The sequence below is a fragment of the Phasianus colchicus genome, chromosome Z (assembly GCF_987193195.1).
Source record: "Phasianus colchicus chromosome Z, bPhaCol1.hap1.1, whole genome shotgun sequence".
In the NCBI taxonomy this organism is placed as follows: Eukaryota; Metazoa; Chordata; class Aves; order Galliformes; family Phasianidae; genus Phasianus; species Phasianus colchicus.
The window spans coordinates 57,305,820-57,327,986 of NC_143476.1; the positions used below are offsets into that span (position 1 = coordinate 57,305,820).

General features: G+C 42.3%; 2 protein-coding genes across 12 annotated transcripts in view; both read right to left on the reverse strand.

Moving 5' to 3' along the window:
• Positions 1–7,640, reverse strand: part of TJP2 (tight junction protein 2) — a 64,992-nt gene extending 57,352 nt beyond the window's left edge. For 2 of the 9 annotated variants that reach the window (XM_031608786.2, XM_090130637.1), the window contains exons 1-2: positions 7,478–7,602; positions 6,849–6,934 (exon numbers count right to left, since the gene is read on the reverse strand). The gene's annotated coding sequence lies outside the window, so the exon portion shown is untranslated. Of the gene's footprint in view, positions 1–6,729; positions 6,935–7,023; positions 7,401–7,477 lie in introns of those variants that run through there. The other 7 variants (XM_031608783.2, XM_031608784.2, XM_090130639.1 and 4 more) reach the window with 7 other exon arrangements.
• Positions 7,641–8,939: 1,299 nt separating this feature from the next.
• Positions 8,940–21,931, reverse strand: FXN (frataxin). Of its 3 annotated transcripts, none has more exons than XM_031608766.2 (5): positions 21,800–21,931; positions 21,030–21,112; positions 19,305–19,425; positions 15,886–15,983; positions 8,940–12,922 (listed from the first exon to the last, which is right to left on the reverse strand). In XM_031608766.2, exons 1-5 carry the CDS (start codon positions 21,929–21,931, stop codon positions 12,769–12,771), a joined length of 588 nt encoding a protein of 195 aa, XP_031464626.1. In that variant the 3' UTR covers positions 8,940–12,768. The 3 variants fall into 3 exon arrangements, with proteins under 3 accessions (XP_031464626.1, XP_089987672.1, XP_089987673.1); XM_090131546.1 differs by having other exon boundaries at positions 21,030–21,115; XM_090131547.1 differs by lacking the exon at positions 21,800–21,931 and adding an exon at positions 21,186–21,627.
• Positions 21,932–22,167: the final 236 nt, after the last annotated feature.

Consider the following 22,167-nt stretch of genomic DNA (forward strand, 5'->3'; position numbering starts at 1 on the left):
TTTCAAAACACGCTGCAAGTTTGAAGCATAGAAATAATGTTTTCTCCCCCTCTTCCAGGCTTAGAGAGTTAGCAAGAGAGGGAAAAAAAAAAAACCAACAAAACAAAGAAAAACTCCTACCGGATTCCCCTGAAACGTCATTGTTACATAATTCGATCTTTGAATAAGACACTAATGAAAATGATTGAAGAGACAATCACGGTTCTAAGCCTGGCCGGATAATGCACACTCTCCAATTGACTAATCCCTTGCTAAATCTCTGCTGCCTATAATCTTCCAAGTACTAATGGAACACTAGGTAACTTCTCATCAGATGACAGAGATCTGCACAGAAAACTTGAGATTTTTTTTTTATTTTTTATTTTTTTTAATTAAGACACTGGGGAAGACGAAGAGTTTTGGGTTGTTTTTGTTTTTGTTTTGTTTTTTTTTTTCAATTTTTCTCCTCAGCACCAAGAAAACATGAGAAGTGAAATCTAAACTGTCCAAAGATGGCATGGAAAAACTTTCCCTTACTTGACTTGTGACGGAATTAAGAAAGCTAAAGACTCCATTAGGATACCTACTAGTCATTCTATTGTGCCTCACACAATGCCAGGAGCCACTTAGTATAACAAAATTGTTTGAGCTCTGAGGTAGGTGGCCCCAGGTAGTACCTACAGAGGTGGAGATGATGCAGAAGTTGAAATAATGATGATGTGTCAGAAATGCTGCAGCACCTTCAAACCACAGTAGGCTTACCTGATTGCAGAAAGGCCAACTAAGCAACTGCTTTAATGCTGTTCAGACCCCAACATGGTAAATACAAATCCTTAATATATAATTTTACTACGAAGTGCATAATATTTATATGGAAATACTGAAAGAACAGGTGGGAGAGGAGGTGCTTCTAAAGACTTTAGCTACAACTCCTGTACATCGTATACCTTAGTTATTCTCTATTATTATTGGGCACATCTGTATTTCTGTTGGGGTGACTTCATATTGCATATATAAACTTCTAAGATGAAAAACATAAATTTTCATTATTTAGGTTGTAAAAGATTCAACTCAACGACAACTTCTTTGTATAACAATTGCCAGGTCCTTTGCTACTTACACTCCTGTATTACCCACATTAGGTGTTAAACATTTAGTCAAATGTGTAGGTTATGTTCACACAAATATGCACATACAGAACTACTGCTAACTAACACTAATAGACAATCTATGGGACTAGTGTTGGAAGAGCAAAGCAAAATTAAGCATTTCTTAAATTGAAGGAGTACGCTACAAATAACCAGCAAAGAGAAACTTTCAGTTTTCACCTACCTAGTTGCATGCTTACATATAAGGAATATAGAGTGAAAATTTGCAGAGTTCTAAGAAAAGTAACATATGAAACACGCAGAAATTAAGTTAAGAAATGAATTGCTTCTGCAGGTCCAAAAAGCACTGAACTACAACAAACATCTGTATAGAAAGTATTAAGAAGCTTAAGATAGTGAAGTACTACTAGAAGTCTCTAAGCACAGCTGATGTCATTAAGCTTGCATGCATTTTAACTTCAGATAGCTTTGGAGGTCTACTGCAAAAGCAGTACTGACCAGGAAAGGAAAAGATAGGAAGTAGGAAGTATTTTTGACAATTCCACTTTGCTGAGAACCTTCTAACTGCAATAGTCTATGTTAATACCCAATTTTACTGAACATAAAAACATTTTGATAAAATCCAATCTTCCTTCAAAGTCAGTGTTGTTATTAAAATTGTTATCACTACAATTTCTTCTCAAAAGTTTTGGTTCTTCTTCTTTCTGTTCTTTGTAGCACCTTCTTAACCTTAAAGTTTTCTCTCATAGATCTAAGGAACAGATCTTTCTTAGAAAAGTTTCCCCAAAGTGCTTTTCACAGATAGTGTCCTAAGCAAAGTCTGAAAACCATTCAATGCACCTCTAATCTACCTTTTATTTCTCCAGAGAAAGACCAATTATCCTAATGGAGCACATGCCCTGCAACTAGCCTTGTATAGACTGATCACAACCAAACTCATACAAGAAGCGTAAGTTACTTCCAAGGACTGATTCTGGATATCTAGAGTGAGTAAGGGCTGAAACAGTTTATCAACTTCCTTCAACTTTATTTGAAACAGAAATTCAAAGCTACTATAGTACATCCCTTGTTAACAAAGGTCTACTTTTGCAAAGCAAACAAAAGATACTTTCATCCATTGTGTCCTGCTGAGGAATGTCATCCACTCCCCTTCTTCCAACTTTGTATTGTTTTGGGAAGAATTAGATTTATTGAAAGGACACAATTTTCCTAATTGGACACATACATACTAGTGAGGAAACTTAATCTAAGAACTAAGCTGTTATTAAAAAGGATTTTTATCAACTTTAGGAACTTGTGGCCCTCAGCCATATCCACACAGATAACATCAAGAAGCCGCTAGAAGTTTCAGCTAGAAGTTCAGCTAAAAAGATTACTTGGTTACTCAATGTATATGTACACCGCCAACCTTCTCCCCATGGATTCCACATTAATTACCACTCAGTTCACAAAATTAAGAATATCCAGTAACAAGTATTACTAATAAGTGGATAGAGTGCACTATGGCAATATATCAAAGCTTGGAACATTTGCCGCAGTCTTATTGAGATAAACTATCTATAGGAAAAAAGGAGATGTGAAAATTGTTAGGTTTCCCTAAACTTGTTTCAAGTCCTCCATTCTTTTCTCTGCTTCCTTAGTTGAAACAAAAAAATCTGGGGGGGGGAGTGATTTCAACCTTTCAAGAGCAATTCAGAAGCACTCTAAACATTTTAGAGTGTTTTGCAGAAACACTCTAAAAATTTTAGACTCAACTGCAGTGGAAAGTAAGCTGTGTTTCAGGAAGAGGGGAAAAAAAAGACAAAAATTCCTTTCCACACTGAAGAAACATTTATAAGATCAAAGCAAAAGCTTCTTTTTATTCTATCCCTTCATGGATGAAAACAGGAGTTGTACTCTCTTAACAGGGTATAGAGCATGCTTCTTGTAAAAAAACTGATGACAGAAGCACGATCACATCTTCAGTCACTTCAGACTCAACTCCAAAAGAAACCACAGTGTAGAAACTGCCCAGTGTAGAAAAAAATTACTTTCAGTCTTTGGAAAGTGAGAATCCTTTTTTTCCTCATCTCTCAACAACAAAAATCTCTCCAACACCTACAGAGCAAAGAATTCTGTCTTGGAGCGAGCAAAAAAGCAAAGGTCTTCTCCTACACACTTATTCTTGTGTGACAAGAATAACAACAGCTGACAATTGTTAACCTGCAGAGCACGTGTGTTTTGTTTGGACCATACAGACAAGAGCAGTATGGGAAACAGTCAGTGCATATGTAAAGCTGCAAACTCTTGAGGCACAGGAGCATTGAGGTTCAGATTTTGGGGAGTGAGGGGTCAATTTCACAGAAAGAGGAGGACTCGGAAACTTCTTTCACACAGCTTTGGTGATTGAAATTGCTTCTGGCCCCTCCCTAGAGAGCATCCCTCGCCTGAACAGCCCATATGTTCCTGGAGATTCTCAGAATCAGCTTATACAAAGTTGTGCTAAGGAGGCTAGAGACACCAGTAGTCAAATCTGCTGGCTATTAAGCAGAGCTAGATGATGAAGCAGATGTTAGAACAGAGAGAGCAAGCTGGACTACAGACAGTCTTGCTGTCAACAGTGACATTCAAGGGAGATTTACCAGTTTTCTCTAATGATTTCCCCTAAAAAAAAAAAAAAAAAAAAAAAGGCTGAACAAACACATGAAGCTTTGGTTAACATGAACTCAGGCACTACTGAGCTCAGTTTATCAATACAATGGGGCTTGATGTTAAAGAATTATACGGAATATAACAGAAAGTTTTTGAGAGAAGTATTACTAAGCCAATGTGAGGAAAAATGTAAGTCCAAAATACCTCATGCTTCGCTCAATGGAAGCACAACCACCTCCAAGCTGTGATCCTGCATCTGCTATTTCATGTGTATGAAGACCACACCTGAGATAAAACACATGCTTGTAAGAAATAAATTTCTCAAAAGCTACTATTAATTGGTGGGGCAAGAGAAGCAATGGCAACAGAACAGAAAGGAAAAAATCAGAACAAAATGAGAGCGTCAGATGGGCTTCTGCCTTTTTCCTCACATTCTTCTGACTGACCCTAATATCACATCACACAGCATTTTTCCCTTATGATGTTATACATGTGGAAATACAGAACTGATGAGTTTCATCCTCTCCGCAGCTCCAGATTAGGAACTGCTGTTATCTTTGTGGTTCCAACACTCCGACACACAATGACAACCTGACCTAAATTCAGGAAGCCTTGGGTAGCTCATGTTTCCTAAAACAAAACATGCAGCTCATGAATATACAGCAGGGTAGATGGGATACAAGATAACAGACAGAGCTCCCACAGCTCCCCAATTTTCTAAGCTCAGATCATAAACACTGTAAGCACTGGACAGAAAGGAATCAGCACACTCTACGTTCTCACTTGAAACAGAAACCTAACCTGATTTAAAACAAAAACACTAGAAAACAATCTAAGTGTAGCACTTTAAATAATGAAATGACCTACAGTGGTCCTCACAGCTGCACAAAGCTGCTCCATTCCCACACTACAAGCAGTGCCTCAGTTAATTATGCAACATCTAAAACAAATGTAACCTCAGTTTTGACTATTAAATGCAGGCTTTGTTTTGGAAACAAAGATGTAAATAAAATAAATTAATTGCAGCACATAATAAATCATGATTTATCTATTCACCGAAAAAAACAAAAAACAAAAAACCACCTTTCTGAAGTGCGACGTGGCTGTAGGGATAGCTTTAGAACTAGTAAAAAAACCCACGCTGTTAACAGACAAGAGGAAGCTCTGCAGACTCTGGGGACAAGAAGCAAGCATATGTTAGAAAGTAGAAGGTATATGAATTCAGACAGTTGAGAAGAGCATCCCAGGGCTCCACTAAAGAGCATCCCAGCTCTGTTCTGACAAAAGCATTAGGGACAGAAATCTGAGTAGAAGCAGAAGACTCAAATAATTATCTTGGGAATTCCCAAACAATTCAAAGTACGTGGCCACGGGGCTGAAACCAAATCTTTACTGTGACAGATGACATGAACTTACGTCACTGTGGCCATGAAAACCACCAACACCCATTGTGGTGCGGCCACCCTCTGGGCAACTCCCCACTCCCAGGCATTCCCCACTATCAAGCAAGAAATGTCTTTAGAACAAAGACCTAGAAACCATCTCCTGCAGTCTCACTGCCATAAATGTTTGCTTGGCAAATCAATAGTCTCATTTTTGAGAAGTCCTCTGAAGTTGGTAATTAGCTGTAATTCACTGGTTAGGATTCACAGGCCTTAACACAGCTGATATCAATGATGAAGGTCTGATTTAATGCATTCTTCCTCTCCCTTCTCCCCCCGTAAATGCACGTTTTTATACCAGTTTGAAAATAAGCCAGACAGGAAAGTCTCCAGCTTCAGCAAACTCTACCAACAATGCACCATGTCACGGCTTTCTTTTTCTCTTTATTGGAAGGACTGGTTTCAAGATTGCAACAAAAGCACGAAACTGACACAGCCAGGCCTGATGAAAGTTACACTGTCCTTGAGATTGTTGTTGTAGCAATTAAACAGAGCAGTCTTGTAACAAGAGCTTTCCCTCCCTCACAAGGAAGTGCTGGGGACAGACACTGCCTGTGGCTGTGGGCACACACAGATGCTGTCTGTCGTCTGAATTCCCACCAAGCTGGAAGCTGCTCTGAAGCAGTCCTGGATTGCCATTTCCCACACAGGGATTACCCTGAATAATATTTCAGGAAATTTCTATTGCTTTTACACATCTGGATTTTATAAAGGTGCAGCAATGCATCTCATTTCGGGAGCCACTCCAGCACCTGTTCATTTTAATTGCTAAGAAAGATTTCCTGGTTGTCTTTACAGACACCAAACCAGGAAAGGGGGTATTAAGCAATCAAAAAAGTATCAGACACTTAATTGCTTCAGTGCTGCAATTCTGAGGAGCTCTGCTGAGATTACAGTCCATGCAGAGTGCTGGGATCACCCTGACCCCACTGCTTAACTCCAGAGTCTGTCTCTGGTCCCACAGCACCCAGCCTGGGGCAGTCCTGTGCCACTGAAGCCCATCACAGTGCCTGACCTACAGCAGCTGTATCACAAGGGATGTGCAGCCACAGCACGGCCAGGGAATGCAGTGCTGAGGGCGCAGAGCAATTTTGCATGTAACAGTCTGTAAGCAATTATAACAGCCTGCAAGTCAAATGAATGCAGAAAGCTTCCTCCGGAGCCTGACAGAAGCTCTAGTAAGGGCTAGATGATACAAAATACAAACCTCACCATCTCCAAATGACACACATGCACACACAGCAACTCCAGCTGAAGCCCTATAAACAGGCACACGCAAACTTCTTGTGCTAGCACAGCCCCTTGCCACCCACACCCTGTGGGAGCTGGCAGGTGCTGCTGCTGGAGGAGCTCGCACTCGAAGCCTTTGATTCTGAACGCCTCAGTTTCACCAGCCGCACCGCACGTGGCTGCTCCTTTTTATTTTCCTCTGAATCACAGACCTAAATAACTACCTCGAAAATAAAGTTCGGTTACATAAAAGAAAAGAAAAGCCATTTCAATGTGTCGCTACGCCACCTCGATGGCTGCGCCCAGAGGTTAAAGCGAAGCCCTTTGGTGGCCCCTACCGGAGCGCTGCTGCGGGCCTCCCCCCGCACTGTCCAGCCGCCGCGTCCAACGCCGGCGGCTCCCCGAGCGCAGGAAGTTACTCAGAAATTCCAGAGGAGCGATAGTTTGAAAGACGCACCGGGGGAACGAAGGTTCTCAGATAACCCGCGTGAAAGATCTCTACGTATGATCCTTCCGTACCCAAACAGCGCGTACTGCTTCGCCCTGGAACAACACAAAGAAGGAACAGGTCTGAGGCAGAGAGCGGCCACACGGCACCGGCGGCTCCGGCGGACAGCGCGAGTACAACGCACCGTGGCCGCAGCGCCGCCCCCGGCCCGATGCGCGGGGCTGGCTCTCGAAGCCGCCCGCTCTTTTGTTTCACAGCTCCGCTAACTCGAAACTTCCCCTGACCCAGTTAGCCACAGCCCAAGGCACGACTGGAATCCGCTCAGGATGTGCCAACAGAAAGACCGGAGGAATTTCGCCTAAAACAAAGGCGGCCTCAACCCCGCCGTCGCGGCTCGGCGCCTCCCGGGTCCCGCCCCTGCGGAGGGGGACGAGACCGCGTAAACAAAATCCCCGATTCATCCGAGGCACGGCCGCCGCTTCCCACGTCGTATCGCGCTCTCCCGGGAAGCACTTAGCGCGGAAAAAGTCACCGAGAACCGCCTAATCCTGTTAGCGACAAGCCTCTCCCCGCCCGCCCCAGGTGCGCGCCCCGCTCCCGCCGACGAAGGGGAGGGGGAAGGGGGACCGGAGCCGCACCTGCCCCCGCGGCTACTCGCCTGCCGACGGAGCCTCGCCCGGAGAAGGCGTCCCGCCGGCCCGCAGCGGGCTGCAGATAGCCGGGGCTCGGCTACGGCCGCTCCTGCCCCGCCGCGCCGCCGAGTCGGGCGATTTCCTGCCGGGTAGAGGGCGGGGGCAGAGCGGGGCGGGCTCCCGGGGCAGGTGCCGGCCTCGCCCCGAGGTGGGGCGGCGGGGACGGGACGGGGCGGGCGGCGCCGGGCAGCGCAGCACAGCACAGCAGGAGCGCCGTCCCGCCCCGTCCCCTCGGTGCTTCAGGCCGGAATTTCGGCCGGTATCAGCTTTCTGCCGTCCTGCAGCTGAAAGGAGGGGGAAGGCGAAACCAAACAGCCCGAACAAGATTCTTTGGAGTCGTGTTTCTCTCTGCGTGTCACCGAGTATCCCTTATCTCCTCTCGCCATGAGAGCTTCTCTAAAATTAATCTGTGAAATAGAACCGGCTCGGAAGCTCCCTGGCACCGCGCCATTCGCCCTTTCTCAAGGGCAGGTAGTTTTTGCTAAATATTCCGGATTCCCGGAGCATTCCGCACTCGCTCAGACCTCGTTTCCTTCTCGGTAGGTTTGTTTGCACAAGGAGCCTCAGGCAGAAACCGAGATAAGGAAAGACAAACATTGCTCCTCGCTCAGGCGATGGACTTTGGAAGGAGGCCGGGGGGGGGGGGGACGACAGAGAGAGCCCATTTTATTGACAGCACGTTGAGACTGGATTCAAATGTTATTTATTTTCGAAAGGCAATGGTAGCTATAGTCAATAATTAACGTGCCCGTGCATACTAGTCTTTAAGCAACCACAGCTCTCTAAATGCTCTAAACAGCAAAAACAAATGAGGAAAAGGGCCTAATTCAGCAACTCGATGTTTTCTGTCAGCTCTTAAAAGGCTCTGCCATCAGTAACACAACAGCAGCCCGAATCGAGGCTTTAAGGAGTGGAAACGTGGTCTGACACCCAGGCACAACAGATTATTTGGTTTATACCATGCCGGGTGTCTTTTTTTCTTAACGAATATTTTAAAACTTTGTTCATTCTTAGAATGTTTTCCTGTTCTGAAGCTACTTTGGCAACTCTGGCTGTATGATGCTCAGTGCTGGTATGTTCTAAAGAGTAGTAATACTACTGACTTAGTATATACCCTTTTATTTTTTAGAAGAACAGCAGAGAACACAGGTGGCTGATACAGGAACCTACATTTGGAAGCAAACAATGCTTGCAGAATTACTCATTGTAATACTGATCATTTGGTATAATTACAAGAACAGTATTTTTTTTAAAAAAGAGCAAACTGGAGAGAGCAGCAGCAGCTCTGTATGGCTCATGCCAACAAATCTGTTCTTTCCTGATGTAAACTTTGTCCATCATCCCTTAACCTGAACTCCAGTAAGAGATTTGGAATCAACTACTGTTTGAAAAAAAAAAAAAAAAAAAAAAGTATTTGTTCATTCTGCCCCCAGGAAAACATTTTATTTTAAGATGGCCAACAGTACAGTTTACATTAATGACAGTTTGGGATAGAGAGAAACATAACTCCAGACAACTTTTTCTTATCTTTAAATGAGAGTTAAAAAGTCTCAACAGCAACAGGGACTGGAACATCTGCTCGATAAGGTAAAACTAAAATAAGTGTTAAACTAATGTGAATAGTGGTGTGCAGAGTAAAATTAAAATGCCATTCCCAAATGCCACAACAAGACACAGCTTTCCTGTGGTCCCCCCGTGTCCTGCCAGCACCACCAACCTTGGGCACAGCTAATCTCTTCCTGATTGTCTTCCATCCCTCCCATGCTTTCTTCTTTATTTTCAATGTTCTTTTAAGTATTTTGGCAGGCCTCTGCCTTCCTTCCAAGGACTCACTCCTGCAGACTCCCTCACATTCCAGCACTAGTTAGTATAGTGATGCAAAGCCAACAGTAATTACAAATAATTTCCATGCTGTCCCCCCCGCCCCGCCATCCCCCAACCCCTACTCACCTATGAGTTCTTCAGAACATGTCTATGTCCAATTTCTCAAGCTGCTGAAGGACTTCAGGAATGTTAAAGAACAAGACAAGATGAGTTAACATATGGAACAACCGTGCAGATGGGAGATAACATTGCTTAAGAGTTACCACAAGCAGAAAGGAAATGGAAACAAGAAATGCCAGCCAAGCATTTATGCATGTAACTCATGTTACGACCACCACAGATGGAAAGCAGTTGTGCTACGCTAAGCTCCACTACCTGAATCTATAGAGAGAGGACTTGGTGATACACAGGAAATGACTTTAGCAAGGTTAGAAATGCTGAGATGTTCAGGTTGTAGGACAGGAGCAAACACTATCATTTGCTGCAGAAAGGGCATTTGCTGTTGAAGAAAATTCTGATAAATCTTAAGAAAAAAACAAACACACCTCCCTTTCTCTTGAGCATTCAGTATAATTTCAGATACCAAAATCTGTCTGTCAAAAGCATTTTACACGTTTTCCTCTACTGAGGACAGAGCAACTATTTTGTGGGGAAAAAGCCACCAGTAATGCAAGTATTCTTATTAACCGTCTGTAATGAGTATCAGAGGGTTTTCCTTCACGTCTTCCCATTCAGAGAATTGAAGAAAGAAACAATCGACATGACATCAGGTTTGTAACTGTGGAGCAATCAGTTAACATAGGTAAGTTACAGAAGTAAAAAAGTACTACGGAAGATTTATTTTGTCTTGGGGCAATATGAGAAGTCTGACATCAGGATTAGAACTCCTCCTATTGCCTCCACTCACAGGCACAATGTCTGTTTAAGGCCTTGCCCTTACTTAGAATTCCATACCAGTATTAGAGCAGAAATGAGTCACATCCTATGATTCACTTTGTATATGTGGATAAGAATCCCTCCTTCTATCTCACTGATGCTATTCATCTTTCTCAGTTAGATTAAATCACATTGTTATTCAGCTAGCTAAAACCAGGAAACAGTTTGCATAAATAGCAGTAGTGCTATAGGAGAAGGGGAAGGCATTTCAAACATGAAAGCTGAAGTGCTTAGAAAGGCCATCCTGGCTAGCCAAGTCCTGAATAGAATATTAAAGCAAGCATTTAAGAAACACTAATAATTCAGCATAATATGCACAACTGTTGTCTGTATCATTACACATGGAAATAACACTTTAACACAATGAATTCTACATGCAACTTTATTTTGTTGCAAGTGTATAAGCGAGAGCTCTAAGGTGACCTGGCAGTGGCCTTTCAGCATCCCAGGGGGAGCTACAGGAATAAGGGGGACAGACTCTTTACTGGTTTCAGTTGTGACAGAACAAGGGGAAATGGCTTCGAGCTTGAAGAGGGCAGATATAGGTTGGATATACGGAAAAAGTCTTTTACAGTGAGGGCACTGGAACAGCTTGCCTAGAGATGTGGTTGATGCTCCATCCCTGGAGACTATCAAAGAGGGGCTGCATCAAACTCCGGGCAACGTGATGTAGCTCTGCACGTCCCTGTTCACTGAAGGGGAGTGGGACTGAATGGCCTTTAGAGGTCCCTTCCAGCTCAAAGGATTCTATGATTCTACAATGATGAAAGGGCATGGAGAATGAGCCTCAAAATATGAATTAGATACACACTGGTGAGTAAGCTGCATGCAAATTACTTGGGAAAGTAGTTTTTTGAGAAGTCAAAAAATAATTAGACAAGTTATATGTGATCAGGCAAAGGAAAAACCGGGAGGAAACACCCCTGATTCTCATACTAGGCAATGAGCACCTATCCAGGTTTGTCTAAATAGTTTTTTCAATTACTAGGAGACAGATCAGAATACCATCACTTTCCATGCACTGTATTTTATTTTATTTTTTTAAGTTTTAAATTCAAATAGCAAAAAGATGTCCTGTTTTAGCTTTCATGTGAGAAAAAAAAAATCTTATATACCAGTTGTGAATCATTCAGTAGCTTCTATTTCAGATAATACTGGCCTTTTCTTATTTTGATTTAAAAACCAAACAGTTTGTGTAACAGTTTGCACAATTCACATGATCACAGTCTGCACAATCGATCATGATCGTGTTCCAAGGAAATGGTACTCTCTATTTAATTCATGGTGAGAAATAGTTGGAGCAACATACACTTCAAACGCAAGTATAGGGCAATGATGCTATCTGGAATTAATCGCATGTGTAAAATTCTAGTTAGCCAAAAGCATCCAGATAAGCTAATCAGAAGTGTCAGAATGAGCAAGAAAAGTAACTTGCATTGAAACATCTTACACCGAATACTTATAATACAATGAAAAAATATTTTACGTCACAACTGTGCTTCCATTTTAAAGGCAATTAAAAACAGTGGCAATAATGCAGCACTGCAAGTGTTAAAGCATTCTCGAGGTTCAAAACGTGTAAAAGTTTTTAAATGCTTCCATGTTGCAACATGGTGAAAATCCAAGCGCACTTACTTAAAAAATGCAGCAGTGCAAATTTTTGCTAGCACAACACACAATCTCCATTTACCGACTAATACACAGGTAATAAATTACATCTTTTTGCTCTACGAAGAGTAGAGACAGGAAGAAAAAAAATCACAGGAAGAGAATACAGTGTATAGGCAGAGAGATTACTGCACAGCTTTAACACTGCACACCAATCTTTTTGAGTCAAATGATGCTTACAAACACACAGACCTAATTTTGCTCAGAAAAATATCCCGATGTCAAAGAAGATTGAACTTGGAGAAGTGAGCAAGTTCTGCAATACTGAGAGAAAAATTACATCCATCTTGCAAAACTAAAAGTTCTTCTCTGCCACAGTCATTTTCTATACGACATGTTCAGTTTGACTCCCCTGCATTATTTATTTGCACTAACACTAAAACCTTATCAATAGCTGCCAATTTTAATACAATGCATCACAGTACCATAACTTACATCATTGTGATTTGCAGACATTTATTGTTTAGGATTAATATCTCACAAAAAAATTTGGCTTTTGTGCAGTGGGCAGAGGTCACCCGATGCCAGTCCTTACATCCAAACAGGACTGCAGTTGATTTCAACAGTAAGAAAGTAGAAAATGTAGTTATGGGAATGAACGGACATCTCATCTACCTGTCCTGCATAGAAACACATTCAAGCTGCATCAGAGAAACTCAAAGACTGAATGCTAGAGAAAAAAGATATTATTTTCATGTTCTTGCACATAGTGATGTCAAGAAAACAACAACAGAAATAACCTCAGGTAATCAGAGACCAAGGAAGCACTGGTGGTTAAAGTCTTTAAACTTGCATGAGGTAGCACATCATCAAGTATCTTCTTTTCCAGAATATATTAAGCAGGATAAATCCAATTTAGTTTTTAATGCTGCTGAAAATTCTTTTGATAGTAGTTCATGAAGGGATACTCTATCATGAGAATATACCCAATTCCGTCCAGTCCAGTCATAGCGCTTGGGCCCGCTGGAAAGCAAAACACATGCTGTGAGTACAGGTTATTCACAGGGAAACGCTGGAGGCATGCATTTATAATGTAACCCAGAAAGCACCCTGAAAGACTGTGAAGACGAAGACAGATGCGCAGGCTACGTGAGGAAGCAAAGCAGAAAAGGCCAGAGCTGGCAGGAACTGCTGTGCCATTTGAGGGACTTATGTGAAAGGTGGCAAGATGTACCAGTTACTTCAAGCCAACACAAGCTTCTGTCCTTCTTGCTTTTGGCACTAGTCTTCCCCATCTCCTCCATCACCCACATAATTCTCTCATACACAACTATCATTAAGGGATGTTTGTGTGAGGCTAAATTAATGCTGTTGATTAGTTGCTACAACACAGTTATGTGCAGATAACTTAAAGACAGCAGAACACACACCACCATTCTCACTCACTTTTTGGATATAATAAGAGAATTTATCACCTGAATGCAAATATGTACTGCCATGTGGGAGTTTTGCATTAAAAATCTGTTTTTCTTTCTGCTACTATATAGTTGTTGGCTTGATTCTTCATTCTTGCATTAAATGTCAAGAAAGTAATAACCAGAACACCTGGGTTCCATTACAGGCCTTTGTAGCCACCTAACTCTCCACATCTGAAACAGGAGCAATGATTGAAAGGTGCTCACTACCTCTAACAACGGCTACAGAAGCTTAAAAAAAAAACAGAAGGAAATGAAATGTTCAGCAGGGATAAATAGGTGAACCACCACTCTTATGCCTGGACTTCAGCTCATAGATAGGACAAAGTGACTTAGAACTCCAACAACCTGCAACAGGGTCTGCTAGATATCAGATTGTCCTATAAACACACAGGAACAATCTGCAGTTTCTCTTCAAACACACACACACAAAAAAACTAATCTGAACCTCAAATACCCTGAAGTATTCACAGTATTTAAATGAGCTTTTAAACCACTAACCAAGCTATAAGAAGTAATAAATGACTTCCACTACTATTTCACTTGCTGCATGTGAATGGGGATCTTCTTTCTCTTTGCAGCATTACTGCGTGTTCATACTGTCTTACATCCAGAGATGTTACTTGGTAAATATTAATGATAAGAATTAGCAATGAAACACTGCCACAGTTCTCTGAATCTCCAAAATACTGTAGAAATACAATGTTTTCATTTACACTTTAATTTAAGCAAGAATCTTGTGAGCTCTACAAATGCTTACAAGGGCTAAATGTTATATTCTCATATAAAGCCTGCATACATTTTTAAAGAATAAGAACTACAATATCACCTTAAGGTATTACTAAAAGGTGTTGTGTAAGGTTCGTAAGTCTTTCCACTCAAAGGAGTTACATCAAATTACTGCAGTTGCACTGTTGCCAGACTGCACACACACTTTTTATCTTCTGAATTTGTCAACAAAATTAGGCTAAAGAAAAACAAGTTCACTTGGCTGTACTGACACACGATAACAACATACCGAACAATACTCAAGGAAATTTCACTATTATCAGTTAAGGAAGCACAAAAAGGAACACTCGATGAATCATTTTTCATAACAGATGCTGAAAAAATGCCGACAATTTTCAGGTTTCTCCCTTTTTTTCACTATGGATCAATTAAAAATGCTTAGAACTCTGGCACGTGCTCACAAATTCCACATTCCGGTGCTTGGATGTCTTAGCTGAGATTTGGTTCCAGATAGGTAACAAATCTCTGAATTCTGGCTTCTGTAAGTAGGTGAAAACTTTGTGTCAGTGACACAAAAACCAGAAGCAGAATCCAGGCCCAGGAATTTTGTTTTGTGCAAAATACATGGAATAATGAATGAATGGTGACACACAGCCTGTGTCTGTCTGAAGAATAATCTTGCTAGGCCAGTACCTTAAAAAGTCATGTACTTGTTGGTAAGTTATTTTAAGTTATTTAATTAAAAAAAAAAAAAAAAAGCATTCTGGGATTGGAGAGGAGTTATTAGTAGAGAAAGATGATTCACAGAATAAGCTGTGCACCAACCTAAGTTTAATACAGCAGTTAGGATTTTCTTTAGGCAAATTCACTTCTATTAAAATCGTTTCTCTTGAAATCTGATTTTCTTTTTTGTCCTATGCAAATCTCCTACAGAATTCAACTACTGCAAAACTACTCCCAGTTTTGCAATTAGTACACTCTCTACAAACAGCCTTCAAGAAGTATGCCTGCACAGCTACTGGGCATGCTCATATTTTCCAGCTAGCTGGTTCCTTCCCCAGTGACAGCCACTGACTCCCTATGTCTCTTTGAAGAATGGTGGCAGAGGACACTTCTTTTTTGGAAAGGGACTCATATTATCTTCCCCACATATCTGGCTGCCCTCCTAGGTGAAACCAGCTAGAAAAACTAAATGGATCAAAACATAGCATTGGAGAACACAGAGGGAACAGCTAGCCAAGACTCCCATAAAGTGCAGAAGCTTGACAAAAACAACTAGTAGGAGAGCACATAAAGCAGGAAATCCCACAAGCTTAAAAGGGAAGGAGCCACCCTGTCTAAATACAAAGAGCAGTTTAGATTATAACATCACCATCTCTCTTTTTTCCAACAGAGCTTTTTTGTGCTTTTTTTAACCATGGCTGGCTCGTTGGTTTTTTTTGTTGTTGGTGTGGTTGGGGTTTTTTTGTTATTGTTTTTTTTTTTTTTTCCACCCTATTAGTAAGTTATACTCTTGCAGACATTGGTTTCTGACTGGAACAGCACATGAATACTCTGTTACACATTTCCTTGATTAATTTAGGCATATCAGTACACTACACCATGTCACAAACCCCTGTAACAAATTCTTAACATACATTTAGATTAAATCATGTTTAGAGCATACATTAAGGAATGGGGCTATTTGTGGCATTAAATAATCAAATCCATTCAATGCTAAGAAAAAGGGGAAGTACATTTCCACCCAGTCTTCAGGTGTGACGTACCTTACATGTAACTTACCTAGTGGGAGAGGACAGCCAAATCTGCCGGTTTGGTGTTTGCTTATTGATTACATATGTTCCCATGTCTCCACCTAATTTAACTGTTAAAACTCCACTCTTGAATCACAAAGAAAATAAGTAGAAATTTAAGTTTGTAACCTGTTACTTGACAAGAAATACATCACTGTAATAAATAAACAGAAACTCACACATCTGCACTACATTCCCAAATATTTTCCAGGTAACAATAGCCTGGAAGAATTAATGTTATGAATAAACAACACCTGCTAATACTTAAGACAACCTGAATACTTTTGAGCCTGACCTAGACTTCAAACCTTCTGGTTAGTTTTACTTAGTGTGTTTGTACCACTCACAATAGCACTACTTAAAGAATACATCTGAGCTCTGACCTGTGATCTTGGAATATCTGGTAGGTTGTTTTGGAAAGGCTGAAACATGACTCAAAACCAACCTTTTCTATGCATGAGCTAGTGTGTTTCAGAGTCAAGGATCTTTCTGTGTCGAGACTGATTTCCCAAGAGTCCCAGTTTTACTTTTTTTTTTTTTTTTTTTTAACTGCAACAGTTCCCAAGAGAATAAACACAACTCTTTACTGCAATAATTCTGATGAAGTGCTTAGATCCTGAATCACACCTTAAAAATGTTCCCCTTTTGAACTCCAGAAGGCCTGTTTTCTTTCAGGTGTGCCAGTGTTAGGCCATGATCCCAGCAAGCATTTCTGTTCTCCTTCTTATGCACATTTCTAAGTGACAACATGATTAATCTTTTTGACATTCTCACAAGCATAGACAGAAGAGGAGCTGACAAAGATGTTTATGCCCTAACTTGAAACTAAAAAACCCACAATATTTTGACACAAATTAACTGACAAGTGATCTCAATTTATGCTGGTCAAAAATTCCACCTTCAGAGACTGTAATTTGATGATTTGAGTAGAAAATCTGGTTGTATTTAATCTATAGTTTTTCAAATACTTTACAGCCTCCAGCACAAAAAAGCTTATTTAATGGATCTATATGTTTTACAACTTAGAAAGTATTACTAGAGCTATTTTCACTTCTAATGCTACTACCTATGTATAAACAATTACCTATCATTTTCAACTACCTAATGCCTCCCCATCTTATTTTGTAGCATGCAGCAGCTTAGTGCTTTCTTCTCCTACAGAGTAATTAAATGTTCCTAATCTCTGACATATCTTGGGAACTATCAGCAGTGAAATAATACTCTCAAGGTCTGAATTTTTGATTCCAACCCCCATGCTCTTCTTGTGCTTGATGATACCTCCACAGGCATGAGCAATAATATATACATAAAGGCATGGCTGGTTACTGCAGCCATCAGATTGCCAGGTCAGTTATATTAACTGGAAATTGTTTTAGAAGTGCAAGAGTAGGTGACTTCTCTGGTCATCATGAACTCAATGTTTTCTATATCTCAGCAGTCTTAGATCTGTAGAGATAGAGCAGAATAAGAGCACATGGGGCTAATTAGCCCTGAATATGGCTACAATCATCTCAGCATTCTTCTGTGGGCTCCTCAGTGCCATATATTAAGTATTCAGCATGATATTGAGCTGCGTACTACAAACACACTGTAAGCAAACAGGTTTCTGAGGAATTAACATTTTTTTCCCCAGTGCTTATAGTGTCAGCTGTTGGAGAGTGCTGTTGCTCTGTTACTGCAAATTAAATAAAAGTCAGCTTTTATTGCTGGTTTTAAAACTTTGAATCATGTATTTTGCAATACTTCTGAAACACTAGAATACACAAATTGAGTTTTTAGGAATTTAAAATACAATATATTTGAATTGTTTGAATACTCTTGCATGTACTTTGTACTACTGTATGAATGTTCGTGACCTCCTGGTAAAATGCACATATTCATGAAAAGAGACTCTCCTCTTCCCCTCCCTATATTTGAAGTTACAAGCTGCGTGGGGAACTGAAGTTCCTAAGAACTCACAGGCGGCAGATGACCTTTCTCATGTTTGCCACCTTGTGGCATGCTACAGTACTGGTCTTGCTTGTGTGAAACAATCCTCAGTAGACTTAACTGAAACTTTTAAGACGATACGCCATCATAGAGCTTATGCTACAAAAGATTGCTTATTAAAAATTAGGATGGATGTAAAAATAATTCCGTCAAGCCTCACAGGGAGTGAATGTCAAGCACAAAGCATGCGTCTGTGCCTGAAGATAAAATTAGGGCAGAAAGATGACTCACAATTCTCATGTAATGAAGTGTTTAAAAATACTGAAGAGGTTGATGATAATCTTTTTGCTCATTTTTGTCTGATACACCAAAACATGCTGAATAGTAATGGTTAAGCTATTCACCAGAAAAGTAATTAGCCATAACATTATTGCATATTTGATTAGACCAACAAATAATACTTGCTAACCGCATCAGTGGTATCCAACTAACAATATTTCTACTCTAGCTATGCAAAACAAACAATGAACATTAGGATGACACAGTTACAGAGAAACAAACTACAGGGTTGATCTGTTTGTTTAGCACAGTGCAACCCAAATCACATGACCCAATATCCAGAGCACAGAACCCTGACTGATGGCACTTGTGGTCAGCAATCTCTGAGTGGTAAGATATGAACTGACAGCAGCAATTTTGCAAAATAGATGAAGCATGTTAAAGGGAAGGCCTGTGTTGCAGCTGTCAGTGCAGGGAGAAATGCAGTCTCCTCCAAGTCACGTGGAAGCCGTAAAATACAGCCCATTTCAGGACTTTTATATAAAACTGACAAACTCTTCAAAGAAACACAGTGGCATTTCTAATCAGCCTTGTCACCTCTGTCAAAGAATTTGAAAGGGTGACCTATTAAAGACTCCAATTGTCAGGCTAACAGCTACTCTGTGTCCCATCGGACTGTAGCCTTCCCACTGTGACAGACTCACTTCTCATTTTTGCAGCTACCTACTGCAATTTGCATCCTCCAGCATAGCCACGTCAAACACACTTTGTAATGTCTGGTGGAGACCAACATTCCCTCTCAGTACTCAGGGCAATCACATAAACTGCTCCACCAGTAACATACAGCAATGCACATGCACTGTGCCATGTGAGTCAGCCCTAGCATTTACCTCTAGTGAAGTGACTGATGATGTCTGAGGTCAGTGTGAGTTTAGAAAAATATAGAGAGAATTAGAAATCAGTTTTCTTCTCCTCTTAGTATAGAAAAGTAGATGAGCCCATGTCTTTTTTTCTACAGACTAAACTTTCTTTAAATCCTCAAATTATATGGACTACAAGCTACTTCTTAGCAAAAGGCATATTTTTAGCAATAAAGCTGTAAATAAATAAATAAAAGAATACTAAGGCAACTAGTGCAAAATTCTCTACTGAAGTTAAAAAAAAAAAAAGTCTACTGGAATTAGAATCTTTAAAACATACCCCTAAAGAGACATCATAATCTTCTGGGGTAAAAGGCTTATCTGTGAGGTCCTCAAAGAAATCTGCCAAGGAATCCAATGTTTCTTCAGCCAGTTTTTCGTAAGTGGTCTCATCTAAAGAGCTACAAATAACACAGTCACATAGTCAGGAGGGAGGGAAAACATGGAAGCATGGTATTTTATTATTGTCTATCACAGGGAAAATATCAATATTGTTTCACCGTTAGCATTTTCTCTAAGGACACAAATAGACATCTCCCTTATGGTAATGGAGGTTACAATGCACCTTACACGTGGAGGTGGAGTTTTAATATTTGGGTAGTAGAGACCTCTAAGTAAAAATTGTGTACTCAGTTCTATAGATATCATGGCCCCTGAGTAGGGAGACAGACCCAGACTTCAAAATACAGCCTTCTTATGAAAATGCCGTGCAAGAAGCACTGTTCGAGGCTCCACAAATAGATTCCAGCACCTCCTGTTGAGGCATATAGGCCATTTGACAATAAGGAACTGAATGCAGCTACAAGCAGAGCTTTAGAAACATCAATGTCAAACGCTATCTCTACATGCAGCATTAGATTTCTCAACAGGGATCAGCAATGCAATCCAGGAGCGGGACATCATTTACAGCACACACATGAACTAATCCTTTTACAATTACCTCCTTCAGAATCTCAAAGCACCTTTATAGCCCATAATTAAGGTTTACGACACCTGTGAGGCAGCTTGTTATCTTCTTTAAGCAAGTAAAAGGAGTGAGAACAAAGTCTAAATAATTTTAATTAACTAAATGTAATCAAGTCACCTATGTTCTTCTATCCATAGCAGTCGTTTTTAAATGAGTGTGTAGGTGGGTATTTCTAGCAATAGACAACTGGGTGAAACCATGTATTTTGCTAATGGGTGCGGCAAAACAGCTGTTACAATGAACTAACTACGTGACTCAATGTTTTTCAACTGACTAGAACGCTTTGTTCTTTTTTTAAGTTTCTTGTAAGACAATTGCCAAAAAACGCTGCACACCACTTGAGTCATGGATGCCCAAGGAACTCCTACAAATGTGGAGAACTGAGGGCCTTAGGATCAGTGGGATTCACGCACTGTTCCAGGTGTCTAGCAGCATTTCCTGGGCTTTCAACTGCTGCAATGCACGAGAAGAGGTCTCTCACAAGCATCACGTCATGCCCTGCCACTGCATATCAGCAATTCCACATTCCCCACCATATGTTATTTCTCACTGGTGACAGGATGAGGGGAAATGGCCTCAAGTTGCACCAGGGTGAGTTTAGGCTGGATATCAGGAAACACTTCTTTACCGAAAGGGTTGTTAAGCACTGGAATAGGCTCCTCAGGGAGGTGGTTGAGTCACCATCCCTGGATGCGTTTAAAAACTGATGTGGTGCTCAGGGACATGATTTAGCAGAGGGTTGTTGGGGTTAGGTTAGAATGGTTAGTTGTGGTTGGACTCGATGATCTGAAGGTCTTTTCCAACCTGAGTGATTCTGCGATTCTATGAGAAATGGTGAGTTGCCCGTGCTTAGGCACAAGTTATTTCCCACATAACTTCCCAAACTCACACTTAATGATTCTCCCTAGAACTACACTTTTCCTGTTCACGGCCGTGTTGTTTGTTACATTAGTTTGACAGCCCTACCAGCTGTTTAAAGATGTATGTATTTTCGTATGAACAGAAGTATTCCCAGAATATCCTCAGAACAAAATTTACCTGCTGTCATTCAGAGTTCCCGCACTTCTTAAATTCATGAAGTGAACAGTACTGCTCCTCACCTCTGAAGCATATTGCAATTGCTGCTGAAAATAAGTTAAAGGGAATTAAAAGACGGAATGTGAAGACCATGAACCGCACATTGGTCACACAAACCAAACGGCTCCTTGAGGGCTTTGTCTCCACGTTAAACATTCGTATTTTGAATCGCAGAGCGGAATTACACAGAGGGAATCCTTCAGCGACCCAGGCAGACAAGGGCACTCCCATCTGTCACAATCGAAGTCACGCAGCAGAGAACCAGGAAGGTGAAGAACTATTTCCTCTTGCTCTCACACAGAATTACTCTGCTCGGTTCGGTTCTATCCAGCACGGAGCACAGACCCGCTCCGTGCCACCGCAACCCGTAACGCCGACACAACACACACCGACACCTCCGCGTTTTCGACGCTCCCGGGGTCAAAAGCCCCGGGGCCACGCCCGCCCGCAGCGTCAGGCCACGAGGCCGCGGCTTCACCGCCGTTCGCGCTCCCGACGCGGCCGCACCCGGTGCCGCGGGAGGCTGCCAGCAGCGCCGGCCTACCGGAGGGGCGGGCCCGGCGAGGCCTCGGCTGGCCCCTCGCGGGCGACCGCAGCGGCTGAGGAAGCGCCCGGCCCGGCGCCGCGCCCTCCCCGCCCCGGGACCGGCAGCAGCCCGCCCGCCCGCCCCGGCGCCGCCGTCTCGCCCCCTCCGCCCTGGGCGCAGACCGCTCCCGCCCGCTCGCGCTCACCGCCCGGCCGGGGACCGCGGCGGCTGCCCCCGCCCTCGGGGCCTCCCCGGGGCCGCCGCTCCTCCGCCGCGCCGCCGCCGCCGCCGCCCGCCGCGCCGCACGCAAGGCAGCGGCCGCCCCCGGCCTCCACATGCCGCCCCTCTCGCTGCGGAAGAGGCCGGGGAGGAGCCGGGGCTGCGCGGCCGCTATCGCCCTCCGCCGGCGCCGAAGAGCAGCGCGGGGCCGGGCCGGGCTGCGAGCGCGGCGGGCGGCTGCCGCGGCCGGGATTTGAGCGCAGCCCGGGCAGAGCGCGGGAAGCCGGCAGACGATTCCCGCCGCGCCCACAGCGCGGGTAGCGAACGAGCGGGGCGGCCCGAGTTGCAGAGCGC

Excerpts from the sequence above, each read along its gene's own strand:
- FXN (XM_090131546.1), bottom strand. The coding sequence starts at position 21,931 with ATGTGGAGGCCGGGGGCGGCCGCTGCCTTGCGTGCGGCGCGGCGGGCG. Across the intron at positions 19,426-21,029 it reads GGAACTCTGAATGACAGCAG|CTCTTTAGATGAGACCACTT; the intron begins GTAAATTTTGTT and ends TGTTATTTGTAG. Across the intron at positions 15,984-19,304 it reads ATTATGATGTCTCTTTAGGG|AGTGGAGTTTTAACAGTTAA; the intron begins GTATGTTTTAAA and ends TTGTGATTCAAG.